We start from the raw sequence: 22,132 nt of genomic DNA on the forward strand, positions 1-22,132 counted from the left end.
GGGGGCGGGGAAAGAAGCTCACAGTGACCTGGGCTCTGGGGCAATTTCACTCCCCACCCGGACCCTCCTCTCCCAACCCAGCTAGAGGCGTGGGGGCTCTCCCCGCGAGATGTCACCCCCTTTTCCCGTGCACCCAGCTCAGTGTGAACCGGCAAGGGGCCGGGGTGTGATGTGGTCCCCAGCCGTCCACCCCCTTCTCCTAAGTCCCGTAGCCACGTCTCGCTCGGTCCCCTCGAATATTTCCCCCGGGGCCTTGGGGCAGTAGGAAAGGGGATGTGGGAAGGTCAAGGAGGACGGCCCAGGGCGCCGAGGGGTAGGAAGTGCGGGGAGCAGGAGCCGCGTAGGGGGCGGGTGGGAGAGGGGGTGGATCAGCGGGCGAGGGGTTGCCAGGAGCGAAGCTTCGGGGGTGGGGCCGGCCGCCTGGCAGAGGGCGCGGCGGGGGAGGGGAGAGGAGCGCGCTCTGGGGAGGCGGCGAGGGGGCTCCGCCAAAGTTGCTCCAAAGTTCCCGGCCCGGGGAGCGGCCCCTTAGTCAGCAGTTCCGAGGCTTACCTGCGTAGTGGTCGAAGACGGTGGGCACGTACTCCTCCGGGAAGGCGTCGTTGGCATAGCTCATGAGTAGGCACGTCTTGCCCACCGCCCCGTCGCCGACCACCACGCACTTGAGCATCAGCGCGCCGGGCCCGTGAGCCATGCTGCTGCCGGCCGGCCTCCGGGCATGGTACCCCCGGAGCCCCCGCCCCGGCCCCGGGCTCAGCCCCAGCCCGCCTGGGGGGTCCGCCGCCGTCGCCGCCGCTCCGCGCCGCAGGGCCGCCCCCCCGGCCCCATGCAGCGGCTCCCCTCGCAGGAGGGGAGGGGGCGGCGGGCCCGGGGCGCTGCCGCCTCCGCGGTCGCCGCCCGGATCCCCGCCCCGGCCCCGGTCGCCGCGCCCGCCCGCTGCCCCCGCCACTCGGCGCCCGCGCCCTCTCCCCGGCCCGGCCTCCCCAGGAGGATCCGCCGGATCATAAGACCGGCCGGCCCCGGGGGAGACGGCAACTTTGGGGAGGGCGGCGGAGGGGAGGGGCCAGGCGGCTCTCCCCGCCCCGCGCCAACCCGGGCCCCTCCCGCGGCGCCCCGGAGGAGGGCGGGCCCAGGCGCCTCCCCGAGCGCGGCCCGCGCCACGCGCCCCCGCCCGCTGCCGCCGCGCGGCCCTGCCGGCGCACCCGAGCCCCACTCCCTGCGAGGGCCGCGCGGAGGGGCGCGCAGGAGGAGGAGGAGCCGAGGACCGCGGAGGGGAGGAGGAGAGGAGGGGAGTCGCCTGGGGAGCCGAGGGCTCCTCGCGCAAGTGCCCGCAGCGCCCGGAAGCGTCCAAAGGCCCCGATGCTGGCAGAAGACGTGGAGGCCTCTCGGGGAACCACGACGACTTCCACGATGACGCAATAGTCATGCCAAATTATACATGTATATTTCACCTCCACCCGGAAGGCCAGAGCCATCCTCTCGGCCTCTAAGTGCACAACGGAACTAGAAATCAAGGAAGAGAGACCAAAAGGGTAAAAAAAAAAAAAAAAAAAAATTTAAGGCGCGTGGGGTGGTGGCGGTCCTTGAGCTGGAAAGCAGGAACCCTGGCTTATTGCGTGGTCCCCCCCACCACCACCACCCCACGCCTTCCGTAGCACGAGCTTTAATCATTTACTATGAAACCGGTGACTAAGGGAGATACAGCGTGTTGAACCACTGAAGCACGCCCCTCCACACACACACCAGCCAGAAAAGGGATACCCCGTCGGCTCCGGACCCGGCAAATGTACCTGGGCTCCCCCTGGAGGCCACATTCTCCGAGGTCGCCTTTCGGTCCCCAGTGTTCCTCAAAGGTATTCCGTTGTAATCCCGGAGAACTGATACACACTAGTGCTCTGAAACTTGGCCTGTGCTCGAGGCGGCAACCCCTGCCCCTCTGCCTGGCGATGCCGGAACACACCCATCTGGCCAGGTCCTGTTCACTGGCCAAGAATGTGGCATTGAACACTGGGCATTGGGGCGGGGGTGCACTCTGCGCTGACACCGCACCCCTCCCCTCAACTTGCTGACTAGAGGTAATCGCTTCCTTTCATCGATTCACAGCGTTAGAAAAATGCAGCATTGAGAGGCAGCGCGGAGGTCAACTGGACCATCACCCTTAGGTTGTAGGGAAGAAAACTGAGACCTAGAAAGGTGAAGCAGTTGTCCCAAAGGCTTCCAGCTGCTCCCAGTACTCAAGGACTTGGAGCACACTTGGGGAAATGCTCACTGTTGTATTCCCGTTCCTCACTATCCAGGAGGCCTGAACTCTCAAACTCCGAATCTGATTTCTACTCTCCCAGGAAGGCTTCGGAAATCACTGTAAGTTCCTTGCAGATTCTCATTGAGCCTCTCCCCAGGACCCACCCTTTGGCCCTGCGTGTCTGCGACTAGGTATGCGCATTGCTAGCTGCTTTAGATGCAATGAATCTGGAAGATATTTTGTATGGACTGAATAACAGGTTGAGGAAGGCAGAAAAGTGCCTTAAGGTCAGTTCCTGGTTCAAGACCGGCCTCTGCTACTTGCTCTTAGAGAGAAAGAGAGCAGGGCCTGCCCCATTCTTGGCTTGCAGGACCATTTGTTCAGGCAGCATTTGCAGGGACTCGTGTCCTGAAAGGAGGGTCTATCAAGGAGCTTGAAAAGGAGAGCACTCAGCCAGGAGAGCTGAGTTTGGTCCTAGCTCTGACCCTGGTTAGCAGTGTTACCTTGAGCATGTCACTTCCCTTCTCTGGGCCTCCGTTTTCTCATCTATAAATGTGAGCTAAGAGTAGGAGAAGCTCTGGGAATGTCATAGCACTCCCAGTGGGGAACTGATGTCCGATGAATCATGCAGTGGTGACTTCACTGGTGACAGTGACCTCATTCTTTTGGCCCACAGAGTTGCCAAAACTGACTGCCAGGAATACTTAGAGCTCTGGAGCTGATCCCATTTGGTGTGTATGTGGGATGGGGAGGGGGGCTATCCAGAATGCCCCCCTGTCAGCCCATGAATGCCTTAGCTGGAAGCACCAATCAGACCGCAACAGAAACCTCACTTTCCCATGAGCAAAGAAGATAATGTCCAAGTGGTAAAAAAAAAAAAAAAAAAAAAAAAAAAAGTTACAGAAAAAGCTCTCAAATTTCAGGGATTGGAGATAGAAAGCACTTTGTTTCTGAGCGTCCCATAGGCTGTCTGCTTGCTTCTCTCCTTTTATTTGTGCAAATGTTGAAACAGACACAGGTCTGTGTGAGAACAGTGAAATTTCTTTTTCTTTTTCTTTCTTTCTTTTTTTTTTTTTGAGACAGGGTCTTGCTCTGTCTCTCTGTCACTCTGTCGCTCAGGCTGGAGTGCAAAGGCATGATCTTGGCTCACTGCAACCTCTGCCTCCCTGGTTCAAGTGATTCTCCAGCCTCAGCCTCCAAGTAGCTGGGATTACAGGCATGTGCCATCATGCCTAGCTAATTTTTGTATTTTTTTGCAGAGCGGGGTTTTGCCACGTTGCCCAGGCTAGTCTCAAACTCCTGAGTTCAAAGTGATCCGCCTGCCTCAGCCTCCCAAAGTTCTGGGCTTACAGGTCACTGCATCTGGCTGAGAACAGTGAAATTCCTAATTAGCCTTCTCTTACTCTTTTTCCTGTACTCCCTCCTTCCTCCCCTACTTAGTTCATTCCATATTTCAATTAACAAGCATTTATTGAGGTCTGTTAGATGCCAGATTTTATTCCTGGGCTGGGGACAAAGAGCTGGAAAGCCACAGTCACTTCTAGCTAAAGCATTCAAGGAACTTATTAGCAAACAGGAAAGCACTCTATAGTGTGAGCAGTGCTGTGCTAGAGAATAGAGAATAGGCTTCTGGAGGTGCAGAGGAGGCAATTAGTACATAGGTCCAGGTGTGCTGAGGAAGGATTTGCAGAAGTGATGTCATTGACCTGGGGCTTAAGAATCTAATGGGAGTAAGGTAAGAATGCCTGGGAAAGGCCAAGAGCCCTGCATCAAAGCAAGAAGGAACAGCACACAACTTCCTGGGAATGGTGAGGCATGTAAGGTGGACAGAGTGCATGATTAGTGGTGCTGGGGAACTGGTTTGTATTTAATTGGGAACCATATAATGCAGGCAGTCCAGGAGCTTCTGAAAGCCATATGAAGAATGCAGGGTCTGGCGTGGGTTGGGCAGTCTCCACTGTACAAAGGCCAAAGGCCAGGGCCAATGGGGCCACTGAGGAAGAAATCTGACCCACACGCTTACTACAAAGGCATGGTCCCAGCTCAAGGCTGTGTTCATTCAAGAAGGGCACTTTTTTCTTATCACAAATGTGACTTCTGTTTGTCAAACCCTGAGCCCATAGGGGTGCATCCACTCAGAGGGGAACCTTGGTCTATGTAGCAAAAGATGAAGGCACTGTCTAGGCAAGCAGTGATTCTGGGAGCGAGGATGTAATGAAGGGAATAAACACAAATTTCTAGAGCATCTGCTGTTTACTGTATCCAGTTATGGTCCCGGGTATTTGGTGCTCATTGATATAGGACATCTTATTTCATCCCCTAAACAACCTTGTAAACTTTGTAGAGAGTATCTATTGGTTTGTCTATCCAGAACAGCACCATTTGCTTCTACTAAATGTTTTTATAATGTAATCTCTGTAATCTTGTGGTTTAAATGGAAGCTGCCGTCTTCTTATACATCCTGCCCCTGGTACCTGTTGATCCCTAGGTGGACACCTGATTCAAGATGAGACAATTAGAACTCTTTCCTGAATTTTTTTTTTTGGGTTTTTTTTGAGACAGAGTCTCACTCTGTCGCCCAGGCTGGAATGCAGTGGTGCAGTCTCAGCTCACTATAGCCTCAACCTCCCAGGCTCAAGCAATTCTCTCACCTCAGCCTCCCAAGAAGCTGGGATTATAGGCATGAGCCACCAGGCCTTGCCTGAGAATTTTGAATTTGGGATTCACAGCAGGAGTTTCTCCTCTTTTGCTAACTAAACTGAGCGATGTGAGCCTGGAAGCTGTAGGTCATTTGTTTCAGCCATTCACAAAGTAGCCAGTCCCAGGAAATATAGCTAAAGTGCAGAGAGAAGCAAAGAGAGAGAGAGAACACCACCACCACCACCACCACCACCACTACTCCCCCATCACAAAGGGCAGAGAGGAAACAGGCCATCTGTGAGTTACTAATTTGCATCACCCCCGAGATCCTGTTGCACAACTGTTCTCTGATTGGTCATTTGAGTTAATAAATCTTCCCCTTTTTTTTTGCCCAGTAAGTAGGGGTTAGTTTTCTGTAACTGGTAACCAAAGGAATCCTATTATAGCTATAGTTCACATTAGATGATGAGATTAAGAAGCTTGCCCCAAATCACACAGCTGGTAAGTGGCAGAGCTAGGTTTCAAAATCATCTGTCTTCAAAGCTAATGCATTTGACATATTCCACATTGACAAGGTATCAAAAGTTTTTGAGTAAAAAAATGACAAGCTTGGACCTGTCATTTGGGAAGGTCACTCTGAGACTCATAGAAAATGGATTTGGAAAGGATAAGGGTGAAGGCAGAAAGAGCCAGGAGGAGACAGATCACAACAGTCTGACCCAAGCATGGCAGTGAACATGAAGAGGAGACAGTGGGTTTCAGGGAGATTTGGATGATGGAATCCACAGGGCTTGGTAGCAGTGTGGGGATGTGGGGATGACAGAGGAGGCGAGAGAGAACAAGGTTTTTACGATAACTCTGAGGCATCTACATTATGATTTCATCTACTTTTTTTTTTTTTCTTTTTAATGTCCTCTGTTGTTATCTTCCCACTTCTTCTTTGGACTTCTTCCTTGCTTTTTGAGCCCTTCCATCTCCGATTGTTTCCTAACCACGCAACTGACTGTCTAAATCAAGCTGAGATTAGAACTCTAGAGGACAGTATGTTCTAAAACACATTCATTTGCATCATTTTGTGTGTTCCCTCATGTCTGCTTGGGAAATGGAAAAATGGACTCCAAGGGATCATTTGGTGTTGTGGCTAGGATGCTTTAGGTTGCAAGTCATAGAAAATTCAACTCGAACCAGCTTCAGCAATGAGGGAAGTGTATGGACTTCTGTTATGGAAAAATCCAGAAGCAGTCCAAGCTTCAGGCATGAATTGATCAGAACTCTTTTTTTTTTTTTTCTGCACATCTCTCAGTTTTTCTTCTTCTCTATGGGTCAACTTTCTACTCAGCATACCTTCTTTCCTGGAAGCAAAATGGTTGCACCAAGTCCAGGCATCACCTTCCATATACCATGTTTTCCAGAAGGAAAGAGAGCTTCTCTTGACCCACTCAATGAACAAAGTCTTGAACTTCTTCTGATTAGCTCAACTTAGTTCATCCCTGAACCAGTCATGGTGGGTAGTAAACTGTCAGGTGACTGTTGCCTTAGGCCTGGGCTACTGTCCATCCCTAAAACCATCACTATGGCAAGGAGTTGGGACTATCCTAATTGGGCATATAAGCCCTGCCCCCACAGGGGCTGGGGTTTCACGCCTACCCAGGTTCTATGGTTTCTGCACAGTGGGTGACAAGTTTGGGGGAATGCATGCTGAGGAGGCAACCAGCAATATACATCTACATTATTGCCTAAGGGTCAACGTTCCTAGGCCTTCCCCTGGCTACACTGGAAATAAAGAATTTTAGGAGAGGCCAGGCAAAGTGGCTTATACCTGTAATCCCAGCACTTTGGGAGGCCGAGATGGGAGGATCAGTTGAGGTCAGGAGTTTGAGACCAGCCTGGCCAACATGGTGAAACCCCATCTCCGCTAAAAATACAAAAATTAGCCAGGCGTGGTGGCGGGTGCCTGTAATCCCAGCTACTCGGGAGGCTGAGGCAGGAGAATCACTTGAAACGGGAGGCAGAGGTTGCAATGAGCTGAGATGGTGCCACTGCACTCCAGGCTGGGCGCCAGAGCAAGACTCTGTCTCAAAAAAAAAAAAAAGAAGTTTAGGAGAGAGGCAAATGTTAAGAGGAGAGGAAGATGAGATGGCTCCAAATCTAATCTGTGATTTGTTCCAAATTTCAGGTGGATTGTCAATACAGGAGTCCATACTGACTGAATCCCTAATTTTGGCCTGTATTCTTCTCCCTCTGTGAACCATCTTCTTAGAAGTCACTGGTAAGGAGATAAAATGATGGGCATTCTTTAACGCTGGTGCTGCCCTGCTGTTATGTTATGCTTCTTCCCACCACAATGCCCAGAATCCTCACACTGCAGCCTCTTCACTCCCCAGGGTGCCTGTTGGCCTTCCCTGCAGCATCCTGCCACATGCCCTACCTATCCCTATCCCTATTTTTCTCCCTGCCACTAAAACCTCCCATTGGCACCCTCTTCTCTTTGCACTCCAGTGTAGGTATTAATGACTTAAACACCACAGCAATTTCTTAAAGGTCACTGGTTCCTAATGATCACACTGATAAATAAATCCAGTAGGATTGGTTTGCCTGGTTTTCATTCCCAGTTAGAATGTACATAGATCTCTTTTTCTAGTTGATTACATACCAGAAACTCAGAAGAATGGCCCAGCCTCTGAGAACTTCGGCTCAAGTGCTCTTAATGTTTTGCCATTTTCATTTCTAACTGTTTTCTGCTGCAACCTAAGGTCGGGAGACTAGTCATTGTAACTGATGGCATCACCACCCATTGCTGAACTATAGGAAAGGACACTTCCTTAGAGGTTGCTGGTATGGAATACTCATGATTTAGGAGTGGTCTCCTCTCATAGGCTCCAAAGGAGGCTAGATCACAGATCCCTCCTCCAAAAATGAAATTAATGATTTTATTTTATGTTTCAGAACCAAGAGTGCCAGAAAACCATCCCAAGACTCACACAGAGTTGTTCTTCCATAGTGGATGTTTTGGCCACTGGACAACAGAACCACATTTTGAGTTTGAAGAATCTTCTACATGGTGAGCCTTGGTGGGAAGAAAAGAATATCCCTTCCTTATAGAAGCTGAAATTACAGACTCTTGCTTTCCTTGTCAGACTTAAAAGCTAGTGTAGCTAGAGTTAAATACAGGGCACATTGTCTCTGGAGGCTGCAGCTTTAGTGGTGGGTACACAATTCAGTTCCTGACCCAGGAAGTGGCACATCAGGGCAGGCAGTGGTGTTGGTTGTGGTATAATTGAGTTCCTGGTTCAGAAGTGACAACTGTACACATGAGTTGTCTAGGGTTTGGTGAAAGCAATGGTATTGAAAGTGGTTTTCTCATCAAATTAGTTCCTGAGTCATGTGTCGGACAGTGTTTCTATCTTGAGCAGCTTCTCTAGCCTTTCTAAATCCTGTGACCTGCCTGTGATCCTTTTAAGATTTCTTTCTGTTTAATCAGCCACAAACAGCTTCTGTTGCTTGCAACCCAGGCTCCTGAGAAGAGACTGGAGAAGCAGATCACTTTATTAATGTGCTTCATGTAGAGGGAGTAGAGATTTCCACCTCTACCATACCCAAATAGCTGGTATTGGCTGTACCTTTCTAATGTGAGCAACTTTAAAATTGAACAGAATATGTGAAACCTCTCTTTTCAGACATTGAACAGCATGTAGCACAGCACCGTGATTCCTGAAAGTAGGGAACAAATGGGGCAAACCCTATCACTCTAACTTTCTGCTGAAAAATGCTGTCTAAATTGCAGCACAATGAGGGGGAACCCAAGCAGAGCATAGTGGTCTTGCTGAGTTGAGGAGATAGTTGAGCAGACTTTTCAAGGCAGAGTATCAGAAAGGAGAAAATATAACAGCAAAACAGGCTCCTGGAATCCCTGTGAATCTGTTGCTGAATACTAAGCTGCACATGCATAAGGTGAAACTTCACAGTGCGATGCAAAGAACTACCGCGGAGCTGTGAGCTGATTGGTTCCCAGGGCTCACTGGGCAATGTTTGAGTTTCAACTCGCCAATGTGAAGAAACCTTGCTGACTGTCCAGGGAATTCAGTAGAAATCCCAAAAGGGTAAGGCATTAGTAGAAGGGCTAACTAAGCCGAAAAGTGAGGTAACTCTAGACTTCCTCCAACAAGGTTTAGAAAGCAGCCTCAAAAAGAGGAAGTTCATCCGCTACTGCCGTAACTGCCAGACAAAACAAATTTTACCATTTTTAAAACAACAAAATACAGACATTTAACAACATTAAATTCAGAATGTTAAAAATACTAGATATGCAAATAAGTAGGGAAATAGAACCCAAAATCAGGAGAAAAATCATTTAATAGAAACAAACCCAAAAATGACAGAGATAATAACGTTAGCAGACAAGGACTTAAAAAATTAAAATAAAACAAGGATTTAAAGGAAAACATGAACATAGTGAAGAAAAAACTGGAAGATATAGAAAATAACCAAATGGAACTTCTGGAGCTAAAAAATACAACACCTGTAATGAATAATTCAGTGGCTGAACTTAACAGTAGGTTAGACATTGTGGAATGAAATATCTGTGACACTGAAGACATAGCAATAGAAACTGTCCCAATTAAAGCAGAGAGAAAGGAAACAAAAGAAACACAGAAACACAGAGCCTCAATCACCTTAAGATGATATTAAAAACTGGAGTCCTCAAAAAGGATTAAGGGTGATGATTTGAAGGCCAAAAACGAAGTTCCAAATCTCATGAAAATTGTAAACGTATAGCTCCAAGAAGCCCAACAAATCCAAAGTAGGAGAAAAACAAAGCAAACCATATCAAGCGAGGCACTTTGTAATTAAATCACTGAAAACCAGTAATAAGTAGAAAAAAATTAAAAGCAGAAAGAGAAAAAAAGACACATTTTATACAGGGAACAAAGACAGATATAATTGCAGACTTCTCTTCAGAAATAATGCAAACTAGAACTTAATGAAATCGCGTCTTTAAAGTGATAAAAGAAAAAGAAAGCACTGTCAATCTAGAATTCTATATCCACCAGAAATATTCTGTAAAATTGAAGGTAAAATAAATGTTTGTCAGACAACAAAAGGCTTAAAGTTTTTTTTAAACCAGAAGATCTTCAATACAAGAAATACGAAATAAAGTTCCTGAGGCAGAAAAAACATGGTACCACATGAAACCACTGACCTACACAAAGAAATGAAGAGCACCAGAAATGGTAAATATATGGGTAAATATGAGACATTTCTTTCTCTGTTACAAAATTCCTTTAAAACATAATTGACCTTGGCCGGGTATGGTGGCTCACACCTGTAATCCCAGAACTTTTGGAGGCTGAGGCAGGTATATTGCTTGAGCTCGAGAGTTTAAGACCAGCCTAGGCAAATGGCAAAACCCCATCTCTACAAAAAATACAAAAATATAGCTGGGTGTGGTGGCACACTCCTATAGTCCCAGCTACTCAGGTGGCTGAGGTGGAAAGATCACTTGAGCCCAGGAGGTCAAGGCTGCATGAGCTGAGATCTTGCCACTGCACTCCAGTCTGAGTGATAGAGCCAGACCATGTCTCAAAAAAAAAAAAAAAAAAAAAAAACCCCAAACCATTATATCTATCTATCTATCTATCTATCTATCTATCTATCTATCTATCTCTCTCTCTATCTATCTACACATACATGCACACACTATATATGATATAACATTATACATAATGTTAGATATATAATATGTTAGGTATATAATATAACGTTAGATATATAATATAATGTTAGATATATGACGTTAGATATATATATATAATTAAAAATAAAAAACACAATTGACCATCTAAAGCAAAACTAATAGCAGTATATTACATGGTTTATAACATGTAGAAATAAAACCTATAACAATAATAACAAAAGGGATAGAAAAACAGAAATAGAACTATATTCTTATAAAATCCTTACATTGCACATTAAATGATATAGTATTATCTGAAGGTTGTCTTAGTCTCTTCCTGCTGTCATAGCAATCTACCATAGACTGGGTCATTCATAAATAATAAAAATTCATTTCTCATAGTTCTAGAGGCTGGGAAGTCTAAGATCAAGGAATCGGCAGATTTGGCATCTGGTGAGGGCTCACTCTCTGCTTCCAAGATGGCATTTTGTTGCTGCATGCTCCAGAGGGAAAGGAACAAACACTATGACCTCACATGGTAGAAGGGAAAAGGGGGTTAAAACAAACAACAAAAAACTCTTAAGCCCTTTTATAAGGGCACTAATCCCATCCATGAGGGCTCTCCCCTTCCAAATTACCTCCCACAGTTTCCACCTCTTAATACTATCACCTTGGCGTTTAAGTTCCAACATAAATTTTGGAAGGACACATACATTCAAACTATAACAAAGGTAGACTAAGAAAACTTAAAGATGCATGTTGTAAAACCTAGAGCAATCACTATAAATAAATAAATACATAAATAAAGCAAAGAGGTATTTTTAATAAGCCAACAGTAAAGACAAAGTGGAATACCAAAAAAAAAAAAAAATCAGAAAGGAAGTCAGGAGGGTGCCAAGATCATTCAATGGTCTTAGGAAAACGGTAGTCTCTTCAATAAATGGTGATGAGACAAACTAGATATCCACAAGCAAAAGAATGAATCTGGATCTTTCCCTCTCAACATATACAAACATTTACTCAAAATGAATTGACAACCAAAAGACATGAGCTAAGACCATAAACTTTTAGGAGAAAACCTAGGGCTAGATCAACAGTTTCTTATATATGATGTCAGAAGCATATCAACAAAAGTAAAACCAAAACTGGACTTCATAAAAATTACAAAACTTTTCTGCATCAAAGGACATTATCAAGAAAGTGAAAAGACAGCATACAGAATGAGAGAAAATACTTATAAATTAAATAGCTCATAAGACTCTAGCATCCAGAATGTATAAAGTTCTCTTATCATTCAACAATAAAATGACAAATAATTTATTTTTTTAAAGGCGCAAAAGACTTGAACAGACATTTCTCCAAACAAGATATAAATCACCAACAAGCACATGAAAAGGTATTCAACACCATTAGTAGTTAGTCATTAGGTAAATGTAAATAAAAACCTCAATGAGGTACCCCTTTACACCCACTAGGATGGCTACAATTAGGGGTCGGGGAAGGAAAATAAGTGTTGGTGAAGATGTGAAGAAATTGGAACCCTTTAGATTGCTGGTGGGAATGTAAAATGGTTCAACCTCTGGAAAACAGTTCGAAGGTCTTTGAAAAAGTTAATTATAGAATTACAGTATGACCCAGCAATTCTAGAGCTAGGTATATATCCAAAAGAATTGAAAACAGGTCCTCAAATAAATACATGTGCATACCATGTTCACAGTGGCACTATTCCCAGTAGCCAAAAAGTGAAGACAGCTCAAATGTTTATCAACTGGTGAATGGATAAATTGTGGTATATGGATACAGTGGAATGTTATTGAGCCATAAAAAGTAATGAAGTACTGACAGCTGCTACAATGTGGATGAATCTCAAAAACGTTATGCTAAGTGAAAGTAGCCAGACACAAAATGCTATATGTTGTATGTTTCCATTTACATGAAATATCCAGAACAGGTAAATTCATAGACAGAATGTAAGTTGGTGGTTGCTATGGGCTGGGGATGGTAGGGTTTGAAGGGAAAATGAGGAGCAACTGCTTAATGAATATGAGGTTTCCTTTTGGAGTGATAAAAGTGTTTTGAAACTAGATAGAGGCAATGGTTGTACAACCTTGTGAATGTAATAAATGCTACTGAAATATTACTTTAAATTCACCTCAATTTCAAAAAATGTATTCACCAACCAAGAGAAAAAAAGTCAGGTAATATGGTTTGGCTGTGTCCTCACCAAATCTCATCTTGAATTGTAGCTCCCATAATTCCCACCTGCCATGGGAGGGGCCCGGTGGGAAGTAATTGAATCATGGGCTTGGGTTTTTCCTGTGCTGTTCTTGTGCTAGTGAATAAGTCTCATGAGATCTGATGGGTTTACAAAAGGGAGTTCCCCTGTACAAGCTTTCTCTTGCCTGCTGCCATGTAAGACGTGTCTTGCTTCCCCTTTGCTTTCTGCCATGATTGTAAGGCCTCCCCAGACATGCTAAACTGTGAGTCAATGAAACCTCTTTCCTTTATATATTACCCAGTCCTGGTTATGTCTTTATTAGCAGTGTGAGAACAAACTAATACATCAGGAAAAGAGGAAAAAAGGAAGAAAGAATAGCTGGTTACAATGGAAAACAAATAGCAAGATAAAAGACTTAAATCCAACCATACTGATAATTATATCGTATATAATAACACTTGAGGAGAGTGCAGGGCAGGTGGCCAGGGAAAGCGGGTAATAATGAGAACCTTTGTGTTTGAAGACCTAAATGACAAACTGTTTGACCTCTGAAATGAATACTGGAGAAGGGAGGAGGATGATGGTTCTTGGTTCCTGAGGGGTGGATGCCTGACCTACCGTGAGATAGTGGCAGAATTGGGGGCATGACCACCCCACCCACCACCGTCATCCCTTTACTGTGCACAGGCCTGAACCTCTTCTCAGCTTCTGTTCAGCCCAGTGCTTCTCTCCTGGCGCCATCCTGGTGTCTCACATGCTGTAGGGACCAGGGAATCCTGGGGCTGGAAGAGGAGAGGGCTCTGTATGTAGGTGGTAGGAGACTGAGCTGCATTCTGGAGATGTGCAGTTGTGGCCTGAACTGAGTGATCCTGAGACCTTCAGTTAAAGGTGGGAATTTCCAGCAGATGCCTTACAGTCAGGGATATCCTTCAACCCCCTTTGCAACAATGTAACAGGATAGGTTATAATTATACTGAAATAATTTCTTTCTAGTTCGAAAACATTTCCTACCCTGAGCTCCCTGAGTGCCCTGATCAGGCCACTGCATCACCCTGACGTTCATCATCTTTGTACCCCCATCTCCTTCAACTCGAGGAAGGTTGCAAATTCCCTAGATTGTTGAGAGTCTATTGGGGAAACTACTTCCTCACCACCCAAATCATTCATCCATGGGTTCAATAAATTATTATTATTATTATTATCATCATCATCATCATCATTAAAGACAGATGTCACTCTGTTACCCAGGCTGGAGTGCAGTGGCACAATCACGGCTCACTGCAGCCTCAAACGCCTGGGCTCTAGTGATCCTCCCGCCTCAGCTTCCTGAGTAGCTGAGACCATAGGTGCACACCATCATGCCTAGCTCATTTTTAAAATTTTTTGTAGAGATGGGGTCTTGCTATGTTTCCCAGGCTGGTCTCAAACTCCTGGCCTCAAGCAATCCTCCTGCCTTGGCCTTCCAAAGCACTGGGATTACAGGCGTGAGCCACCACACCCAGCCAAATCATTATTAAGCTACTGCTATGTACTAGACTCTGTGGGCAGTGTTGAGATGAGTGCAGAGTGGGTCAGAAATAGTCCTCTTCCCAAGAAGATCACTGAGGAAGCCCCTAGGCATGGTGAGGGACAGCACTGAATGGGTACAGTCTTTTCCTTGCAAACCAGTACCTTCCCTGCATTATAGGTTGAGCTGTGTCTAACAGCAAACGTGAGGCCAGCCAGGACTTGTCATGGTGAGAATTAAGTCAGTATCAAAGCAGTGTTGGGCATCTGAATGTGTAACTCAAGGCTGAGGACTAGTAGACCCTGCTTCTGGTGTTCCTGCCCTCCCTCTTGGGGCTGTCCCTACCCACGACTTACAGGTTGGAGGCTTGGGCAGCCAGCTGCCTCTGAAGGGCTATTTCCCAGGGCTCCTTGCTGACTTCATACCTACCCTTGGCCCCTCTGGAGGCTGCCTGGGGCTCTGACCTCCAGCCTGGGCCAACTTCTCCATAGGCAGCTCTAGGAGTATGGTTCTAGGAAGGGCAGAATGAGGGGCTCTGGGAACCCATGGGCAGGGAAAGACAAACCCATGGGCTTTGTGAAAGACAGCATCTGATATTTCTCTCTCACTTTACAAAACTTGTTTGCTTCTTCCACTGTTCGGCCTTCTCAGCTCCACTGTGAGGACAACAGAACTCCTCATCAACATCCTGGTTTTACAGAAGTAGTTTTGTGTCTCTAGGTGAATTGAGGCAGATTGTCAGCCTTTATCCAGATTGCCCAACCTACGAGTGGCATCAGGACTGGAGTCTGAACCTCTGATGCCCAGTCCTGGATGCATCTTGTGACACCAAGCGGCTGCCCACGGAGCCTCCAAGGCAGAGGGAGACCTCCTGTTCCAGGGGCAGCCTGGTTTCCACCCTCATGAGGTGGGAGAAGGGAGTCCTGCCCTGGAGGAGTCACCATCCTGTGATGTCCCATGTCTACCCAGCATGTGGGGCATGCCCACTAACTATTAGCCATATAAACTGCTCATATGCCATGCAGCCAGACTCTCAGATCACTGCCACCACCCTGTTCCCACCTTCAAAGAGGGCTATTTCAGGGGGTGAATACTTTGACAAGTGGATTGAGTGGGTACATGAGACCTTCCAAGATCTTCTTAAGTAACAACTGATGGTTGCTTCACTGCTTTCTAAGAAGGGTGAATTTATTTAACTTGTAGTGCAGTGTTTCTCAAATATTTTGTCCTGCAAATTGCAGTAACAAATACATTTTTCATTGTAAACTGGAATACATACACATACATATATTATGTTTGTGTGTGTGCACATATATCTATACATATAACAAAAGGTTTGATATAACAATACTTAACCTTACCACCTGTAATGAATTCTGGATTTTTGATTCTATTTGGTTTCATTTCTTTTTATTCAGTGATGATCCACTAAAGGATTTCATAGTCCACCAAAGGGTCACGGTTCACACTTGGAGACACCCAATGCAGGTCTCTGCTGGCTGAGTGCACTGGCTTGGGCTGGAGGTGAGTGCTCAGGACCACAGAGGGATAAAGAACCTCTATAATTCAACAACAACAACAAAAAACCTGATTTTAAAAATGGGCAAAGAACTTGAGTAGACAGTTTCCAAAGAAGATAAGCAAATGGCCAATAAGCGCATGAAAAGATGCTTAATATAACTTATCATTAGGGAAATGCAAAACAAAACCACAATGGTACCACAATGGGTAATTTCATATCCATTAGGATGGCTATTATTTAAAAACAAAAAACAACAACAACAACAAACCCAGGACCAGGCGTGGTGGCTCACACCTGTAATCCCAGCACTTTGGGAGGCTGAAGGGGAGGATCACTTGAGGCCAAAAGTTCAAGACCAGCCTGGGCAACAAAGTGAGACTCCTCCCTCCACAAAAAAATTTAAAAATTAGTTGGACTAGCCGGGCGCGGTGGCTCCCGCCTGTAATCCCAGCACTTTGGGAGGCCAAGGTGGGCGGATCACGAGGTCAGGAGATCAAGACCATCCTGGCTAACATGGTGAAACCCTCTCTCTACTAAAAATACAAAAAATTAGCCGGGCGTGGTGGCGGGTGCCTGTAGTCTCAGCCACTCGGGAGGCTGAGTCAGGAGAATGGCGTGAACCCGGTAGGCAGAGCTTGCAGTGAGCCGAGATCACGCCACTGCACTCCAGCCTGGGCGACAGAGCGAGACTCTGTCTCAAAAATAAATAAATAAATAAAAATTAGACACGATGGTGTGCACCTGTAGTCCCAGCTACTCAGGAGGCTGAAGTGGGAAGATTGCTTGAGCCAGGAGTTTGAGGCTGCAGTGAGCTATGATCATGCCACTACACTCCAACCTGGGCAACAGAGCCAAGACACAAAAGAAAGAAAAAAAACAAAAACAAAACCAGAAAACAGCAAGTACTGGCAAAGATGTGGAAACATTGGAACCCATGTGCATCGCTGTGAACTGTAAAATAGTGTGGCTGCTGGGGAAAATGGTGCAGATGTTCTTCAAAACACTGAGCTTAGAACTACTATATGATCCAGCAATTCGACTTCTAGGCATATACCCCAAAGAAGTGAAAGCAGGTCTTTGAACAGATATTTATATACCCATGTTCATAGCAGCATTATTCACAACAGCCAAGAAAGGAGAGCACCCCAAGTCTCTATGAATGGATGAATAGACAAAATGTGGTATATACACACAATGAAATATCCAGCCATAAAAAGGAAGGAAATTCTGACCTGTGCTACAACATGGGGAATCCTGAAGACATCATACTAAGTGAAATAAGCCAGCCAAGGAAGGACAAATATTATGATTCTATTTATATGAGGTACCTGGAGTACTCAAATTCACAGAGACAGGAAGTAGAATGGTGGTTGCCAACAGTTACTTGGGGAAGAGTATGTGGGATTAGTGTTTAATGGATACAGAGTTTAAATTTGGGAAGACGAAAAAGTTCTGGAGATAGATGGTGGTGATAGTTGCAAAACCATGTGAATATTCTTAATGCTACATAAATGTAGACTTAAAAAGGCAGGGTGTGGTGGTTCACACCTGTAATCCCAGCACTTTGGGAGGCTGAGGCAGGTGGATCACTGCAGGTCAGGAGTTCAAGACCAGTCTGCCCAACATGGTGAAAACCTGTCTCTACTAAAAATACATAATTAGCCAGGCGTGGTGATGCACGCCTGTAGTCCCAGCTATTCGGGAGGCTGAGGCACAAGAATTACTTGAACCCAGGAGGTGGAGGTTGTAGTGAGCCAAGATCACACCACCGCACTCCAGCCTGGGCAACAAGAGTGAAACTCTGTCTCAAAATAATAATAATAATAAATAATGTACACTTAAAAATGGTTAAATGGCAAAATTTGTTATGCACATTTTACCACAATAAAACAAAAAAGGTTTCACTTTTAAAATAGGATTTCCAACTTCTCTAAAAAATCAGATCTTATGACATCCTAATCCACATTTTCTAAGGCAACAGACCGGGGAAGTATTTGCCCCTTTAGACAGGGATGGAAATGAAGGGCTTTTTTTTTTTTTGGAGAAACTGCCACTGGAAACTTCTAGATATGCAGCTTTGAAGCAAATGACTCTTGGGGAGAACCTGACTGCTTTGAAGTAACCTGTCTGCAGATGTTTTAGAAGGAGAAATTCAGTTGTGAATTCTTCATGTAAATTATTTTGGGAGAAAGGTTTCTTCCCCTGCCTGTAGGCTTAGCTTTCTCCAGTCCCGACCAAAGCCTGCTTTGCCAGTGTGAGTGGAGTTCTTGGAATAAAACTCTATGTGGCTCCTTACTCGTCAGCAACTAAAGCAGAGATGAAGCTTTTCAGGCCCTTCTGATTTTCTCTCCAGGTGTCTCCTGTTACTTCCAGACCAAATGAACTCTCTCGCCCTTGCCTTCTCTCCCAAGCTTGCTCGCCAGGGAGCAGGGTGCCTGTCCCTGCTTTCTTACAACCTCACCCCAAGCTGAGCTGCTCTGTTCTGTGTGGCCAGAGGCCGAGTCCTCAGACCTGACACCCAACAGCTCGTGGGCCACATCTCTTCCTTCCAATCGCGATGCCTTGTCTTGTGTCCTGTCCCTTCTTTCTTACAACCTCACCCCAAGCTGAGCTGCTCTGTTCTGTGTGGCCAGAGGCCGAGTCCTCAGACCTGACACCCAACAGCTCGTGGGCCACATCTCTTCCTTCCAATCGCGATGCCTTGTCTTGTGTCCTGGCCCTCACTGTGTACAGGCTCCCTCTGGCTTTTGGCATATAGTCCAAGACTCCTGCCCCCACCACCCCCAGGCTGATCTTCCTGAGCCCAGGTTTGGCGAAGGTAGAGCCCTGCTAAGAAGCCTTTGATGGGCTCTTTTGCATAATGCCCCAACTCTCAGGCGGACATTTCCACCCTTTCCCATTCGCACTCCAGTGTCTTTCTAGACATTGTCCTCTGCAAGTCTCTTGGCTACTGCCAAACCCACCTGCTCTCCACACCCAGACCTCAGACCCCTTTCCACCAGCAGGCCTTTGCCTGCAGTGTTCTCCCCATCCAGTGTCTTTCTTTCTGCTTATGATGACGGTCCATCTCTCAGCGCCCATCCTTACTACTCCCTCCCTGACTGGCCCCTTGCCCACAGGGCTGCTACCTCGGCTGAAGTCTGCAGTCACTCTGGCTGTGTCCTTTCCTGCCCCTTATCCCATCCCATTTTGAGTGCCAGATGCTTTTCTCCTATTTTAAACCAGGGCCCTCTCTGAAACCACAAGGCATTGCTTAAAGTTGGGTCTCCATAAAGATGTTGATTGATTTTTGTCTATTTGGATAAATTCTGCTTAATAAATACTACCAACTTTCTACATGTTCCAGGTGACTTGCCTCCAAGTTAAGGTACTATGTTGACGTGCCCTGAAACCTCATTTTCTTGTCTGAGTTTTCCGAAATTGCCTTATGTTCTTTCATGTATCTTCATTTCCGTCCCTCCCTATTGGTGTTCTGTTGTTACCCATGGAAGGTCTCAAACCATCCCCTACCTGGTTTAAACATCTTCAGGTCAACAATACATTATAAAGTGTATTCAAATAGGAAGAGAGGAAGTCAAGTTGCTGTTTGCAGACGACATGATTTTATATTTACAAAACCCCATCATCTCAGCCCAAAAACTTCTCGAATTGATAAGCAACTTCAGCAAAGTCTCAGGATACAAAATCAATGTGCAAAAACACAAGTATTCCTTTACACTAACAATAGGCAAGCAGAGAGCCAAATCATGAATGAATTCCCATTCACAGTCGCTACAAAGAGAATAAAATACCTAGGAAAACAGCTAACAAGGGATGTGAAGGACCTCTTCAAGGAAAACTACAAACCACTGCTCAAGGAACAAGAGAGGACACAAACAAATGGAAAAACATTCCATTCTCATGGATAGGAAGAATGAATATCATGAAAATGGCCATACTGCCCTAAGTAATTTATAGATTCAGTGCTATTCCCATTAAACTACCATTGACATTCTTCACAGAATTTAAAAAAAACTATTTTAAATTTTATATGGAATCAAAGAAGACCCCATATAGCCAAGATAATCCTAAGCACAAAGAACCAAGCTGGAGGCATCACGCTACCTGACTTCAAACTATACTACAAGGCTACAGTAACCAAAACAGCATGGTACTGGTACCAAAAGAGACATATAGGCCAATGGAGCAGAGACCTCAGAAATAACATCACACATCTACAACCATCTGATCTTCGAAAAACCTGACAAAAACAAGCGATGGGGAAAGGATCTCCTATTCAGTAAGTGATGCTGGGAAAACTGACTAGCCATATGCAGAAAACTGAAACTGGACCCCTTCCTTACACCTTATGTAAAAATTAACTTGAGATGGATTAAAGACTTAAATGTAAAACCCCAAACCGTAAAAACCCGAGAAGAAAACCTAGGCAATACAATTTAGGACATAGGAATGGGCAAAGACTTCATGACAAAAATGCCAAAAGCAATTGCAACAAAAGCCAAAATTCACAAATGGGATCTAATTAAACTAAAGAGCTTCTGCACAGCAAAAGAAACTATCCTCAGAGTGAACAGGCAACCTACAGAATGGGAGAAAATTTTTTCAATCTACTCATCTGACAAAGGTCTAATATCCAGAATTTACAAGGAACTTAAACATATTTACAATTAAAAAAAAACCATCAAAAAATGGGCAAAGGATATGAACAGACATTTCTCAAAAGAAGACATTTACATGGCCAATGAACATATGAAAAAAAGCTGAATATCACTGATCTTCAAAGAAATGCAAATCAAAACCACAATGAGATACCATCTCATGCCAATCAGAATGGCAGTTATTAACAAGTCAGGAAACAATAGATGCTGGTGAGGCCGTAGAGAAATAGGAACACTTTTACACTGTTGGTGGGAATGTCAATTAGTTCAACCATTGTAAGAAGACAGTGTGGCAATTCCTCAAGGATCTAGAACCAGAAATAGCATTTGACCCAGCAATCCAATTACTGGGTATATACCCAAAAGATTATAAATCATTCTACTATAAAGACACATGCACATGTATGTTTATTGCACCACTAATTATAAAGCAAAGACTTGGAACCAACCCAAATGCCCATCAGTGATAGATTGGATAAAGAAAATGTAGTACATACACACCATGGAATACTATGCAGCCATAAAAAGGAATGAGATCATGTCCTTTGCAGGGACATGGATGAAGCTGGAAGCCATCATCCTCAGCAAAGTAATGCAGGAATAGAAAACCAAGCACTGCATGTTCTCACTCATAAGTGGGAGTTGAACATTGAGAACACATGGACACAGGGAGGGGAACGTCACACACCAGGGCTTTTTGGGGGGTGGGGGTTAGGGGAGGAAACTTAGAGGATGGGTCAATAAGTGCAGCAAACCACCATGACACACGTATACCTGTGTAACAAACCTGCACGTTCTGCCATTATCCTTTTTTTTTTTTTTTGGAGACAGAGTCTCGGTCTGTCGCCCAGGCTGGAGTGCAATGGCACGATCTTGGTTCACTGCAACCTCGACCTCTCAAGCAATCCTCCCACTTCAGCCTCCCATGTAGCTAGGACCACAGGCACACACCATCATTCCTGGCTAATTAAAAAAAAAAAAAAATTGTAGAGATGTGGTCCCACTGTGATGCCCAGGCTGGTGTTGAACTCCTGGGCTCAAGCAATCCTCTACCTCTGCCTCCCAAAGTGTTGGGATTACAGGCATAAGCCACCTCACCCAGCCAAAAAATACTTTTTGAAAGACAGGGCCTGGCGTGGTGGCTCACACCTGTAATCCCAGCACTTTGGGAGGCTGAGGCGGGTGGATCACGAGGTCAGGAGATCGAGACCATCCTGGCTAACACGGTGAAACTCCGCCTCTACTAAAAATACAAAAAATTAGCCGGGTGTGGTGGCACGCACCTGTAGTCCCAACTACTCGGGAGGCTGAGGCAGGAGAATCGCTTGAACCCAGGAGGCAGAGGTTGCAGTAAGCCAAGATCGCACCACTGCACTCCAGTCTGGGCGACACAGTGAGACTCTGTCTCAAAGAAAAAGAAAAAGAGAAGAAAGAAAGACAGAAGAGGGGATGCCCCACTTCCCACATACTCAATATTTAAAATCCCCCAAAGGAGTCATTACTCCTCTACATTTTCTCACCCACTTCCTGGGCCCTGTAAGTTGCCCTGTGCTCCAAGCTCTGGAAAGCCCCTTCTCCTCCTTCCTCAGTCTGCAATCTCTAAGTGTCTGGAGGCCCACGTTTGGTCCTGCTTCCCTTTTGGCTAGGGGTAGGAAGCACACACCCAGACACATC

The 22,132-nt window shown here is 45.6% G+C and overlaps 2 protein-coding genes across 10 annotated transcripts in view; one reads left to right on the forward strand and one right to left on the reverse strand.

Moving 5' to 3' along the window:
• RHOQ (ras homolog family member Q) overlaps nt 1–1,423 on the reverse strand; it is a 40,673-nt gene extending 39,250 nt beyond the window's left edge. The window contains exon 1 of one of the 2 annotated variants that reach the window (XM_003822660.5): nt 550–1,423. In XM_003822660.5, the coding sequence (XP_003822708.4) occupies nt 550–1,423 (874 nt within the window). The remainder of the gene's footprint in view (nt 1–549) is intronic. The other variant, XM_063594973.1, reaches the window with a different exon arrangement.
• The window catches only part of ATP6V1E2 (ATPase H+ transporting V1 subunit E2), a 30,380-nt gene continuing 9,649 nt past the window's right edge, over nt 1,402–22,132 (forward strand). For 2 of the 8 annotated variants that reach the window (XM_034953064.3, XM_008976241.4), the window contains exons 1-3: nt 1,871–2,358; nt 7,056–7,148; nt 7,826–7,940. The gene's annotated coding sequence lies outside the window, so the exon portion shown is untranslated. Of the gene's footprint in view, nt 1,530–1,870; nt 2,431–7,055; nt 7,149–7,825; nt 10,111–15,696; nt 15,803–22,132 lie in introns of those variants that run through there. The other 6 variants (XM_055108014.2, XM_057301317.2, XM_057301316.2 and 3 more) reach the window with 6 other exon arrangements.

This window comes from Pan paniscus, chromosome 12, assembly GCF_029289425.2.
Source record: "Pan paniscus chromosome 12, NHGRI_mPanPan1-v2.0_pri, whole genome shotgun sequence".
Classification (NCBI taxonomy): Eukaryota; Metazoa; Chordata; class Mammalia; order Primates; family Hominidae; genus Pan; species Pan paniscus.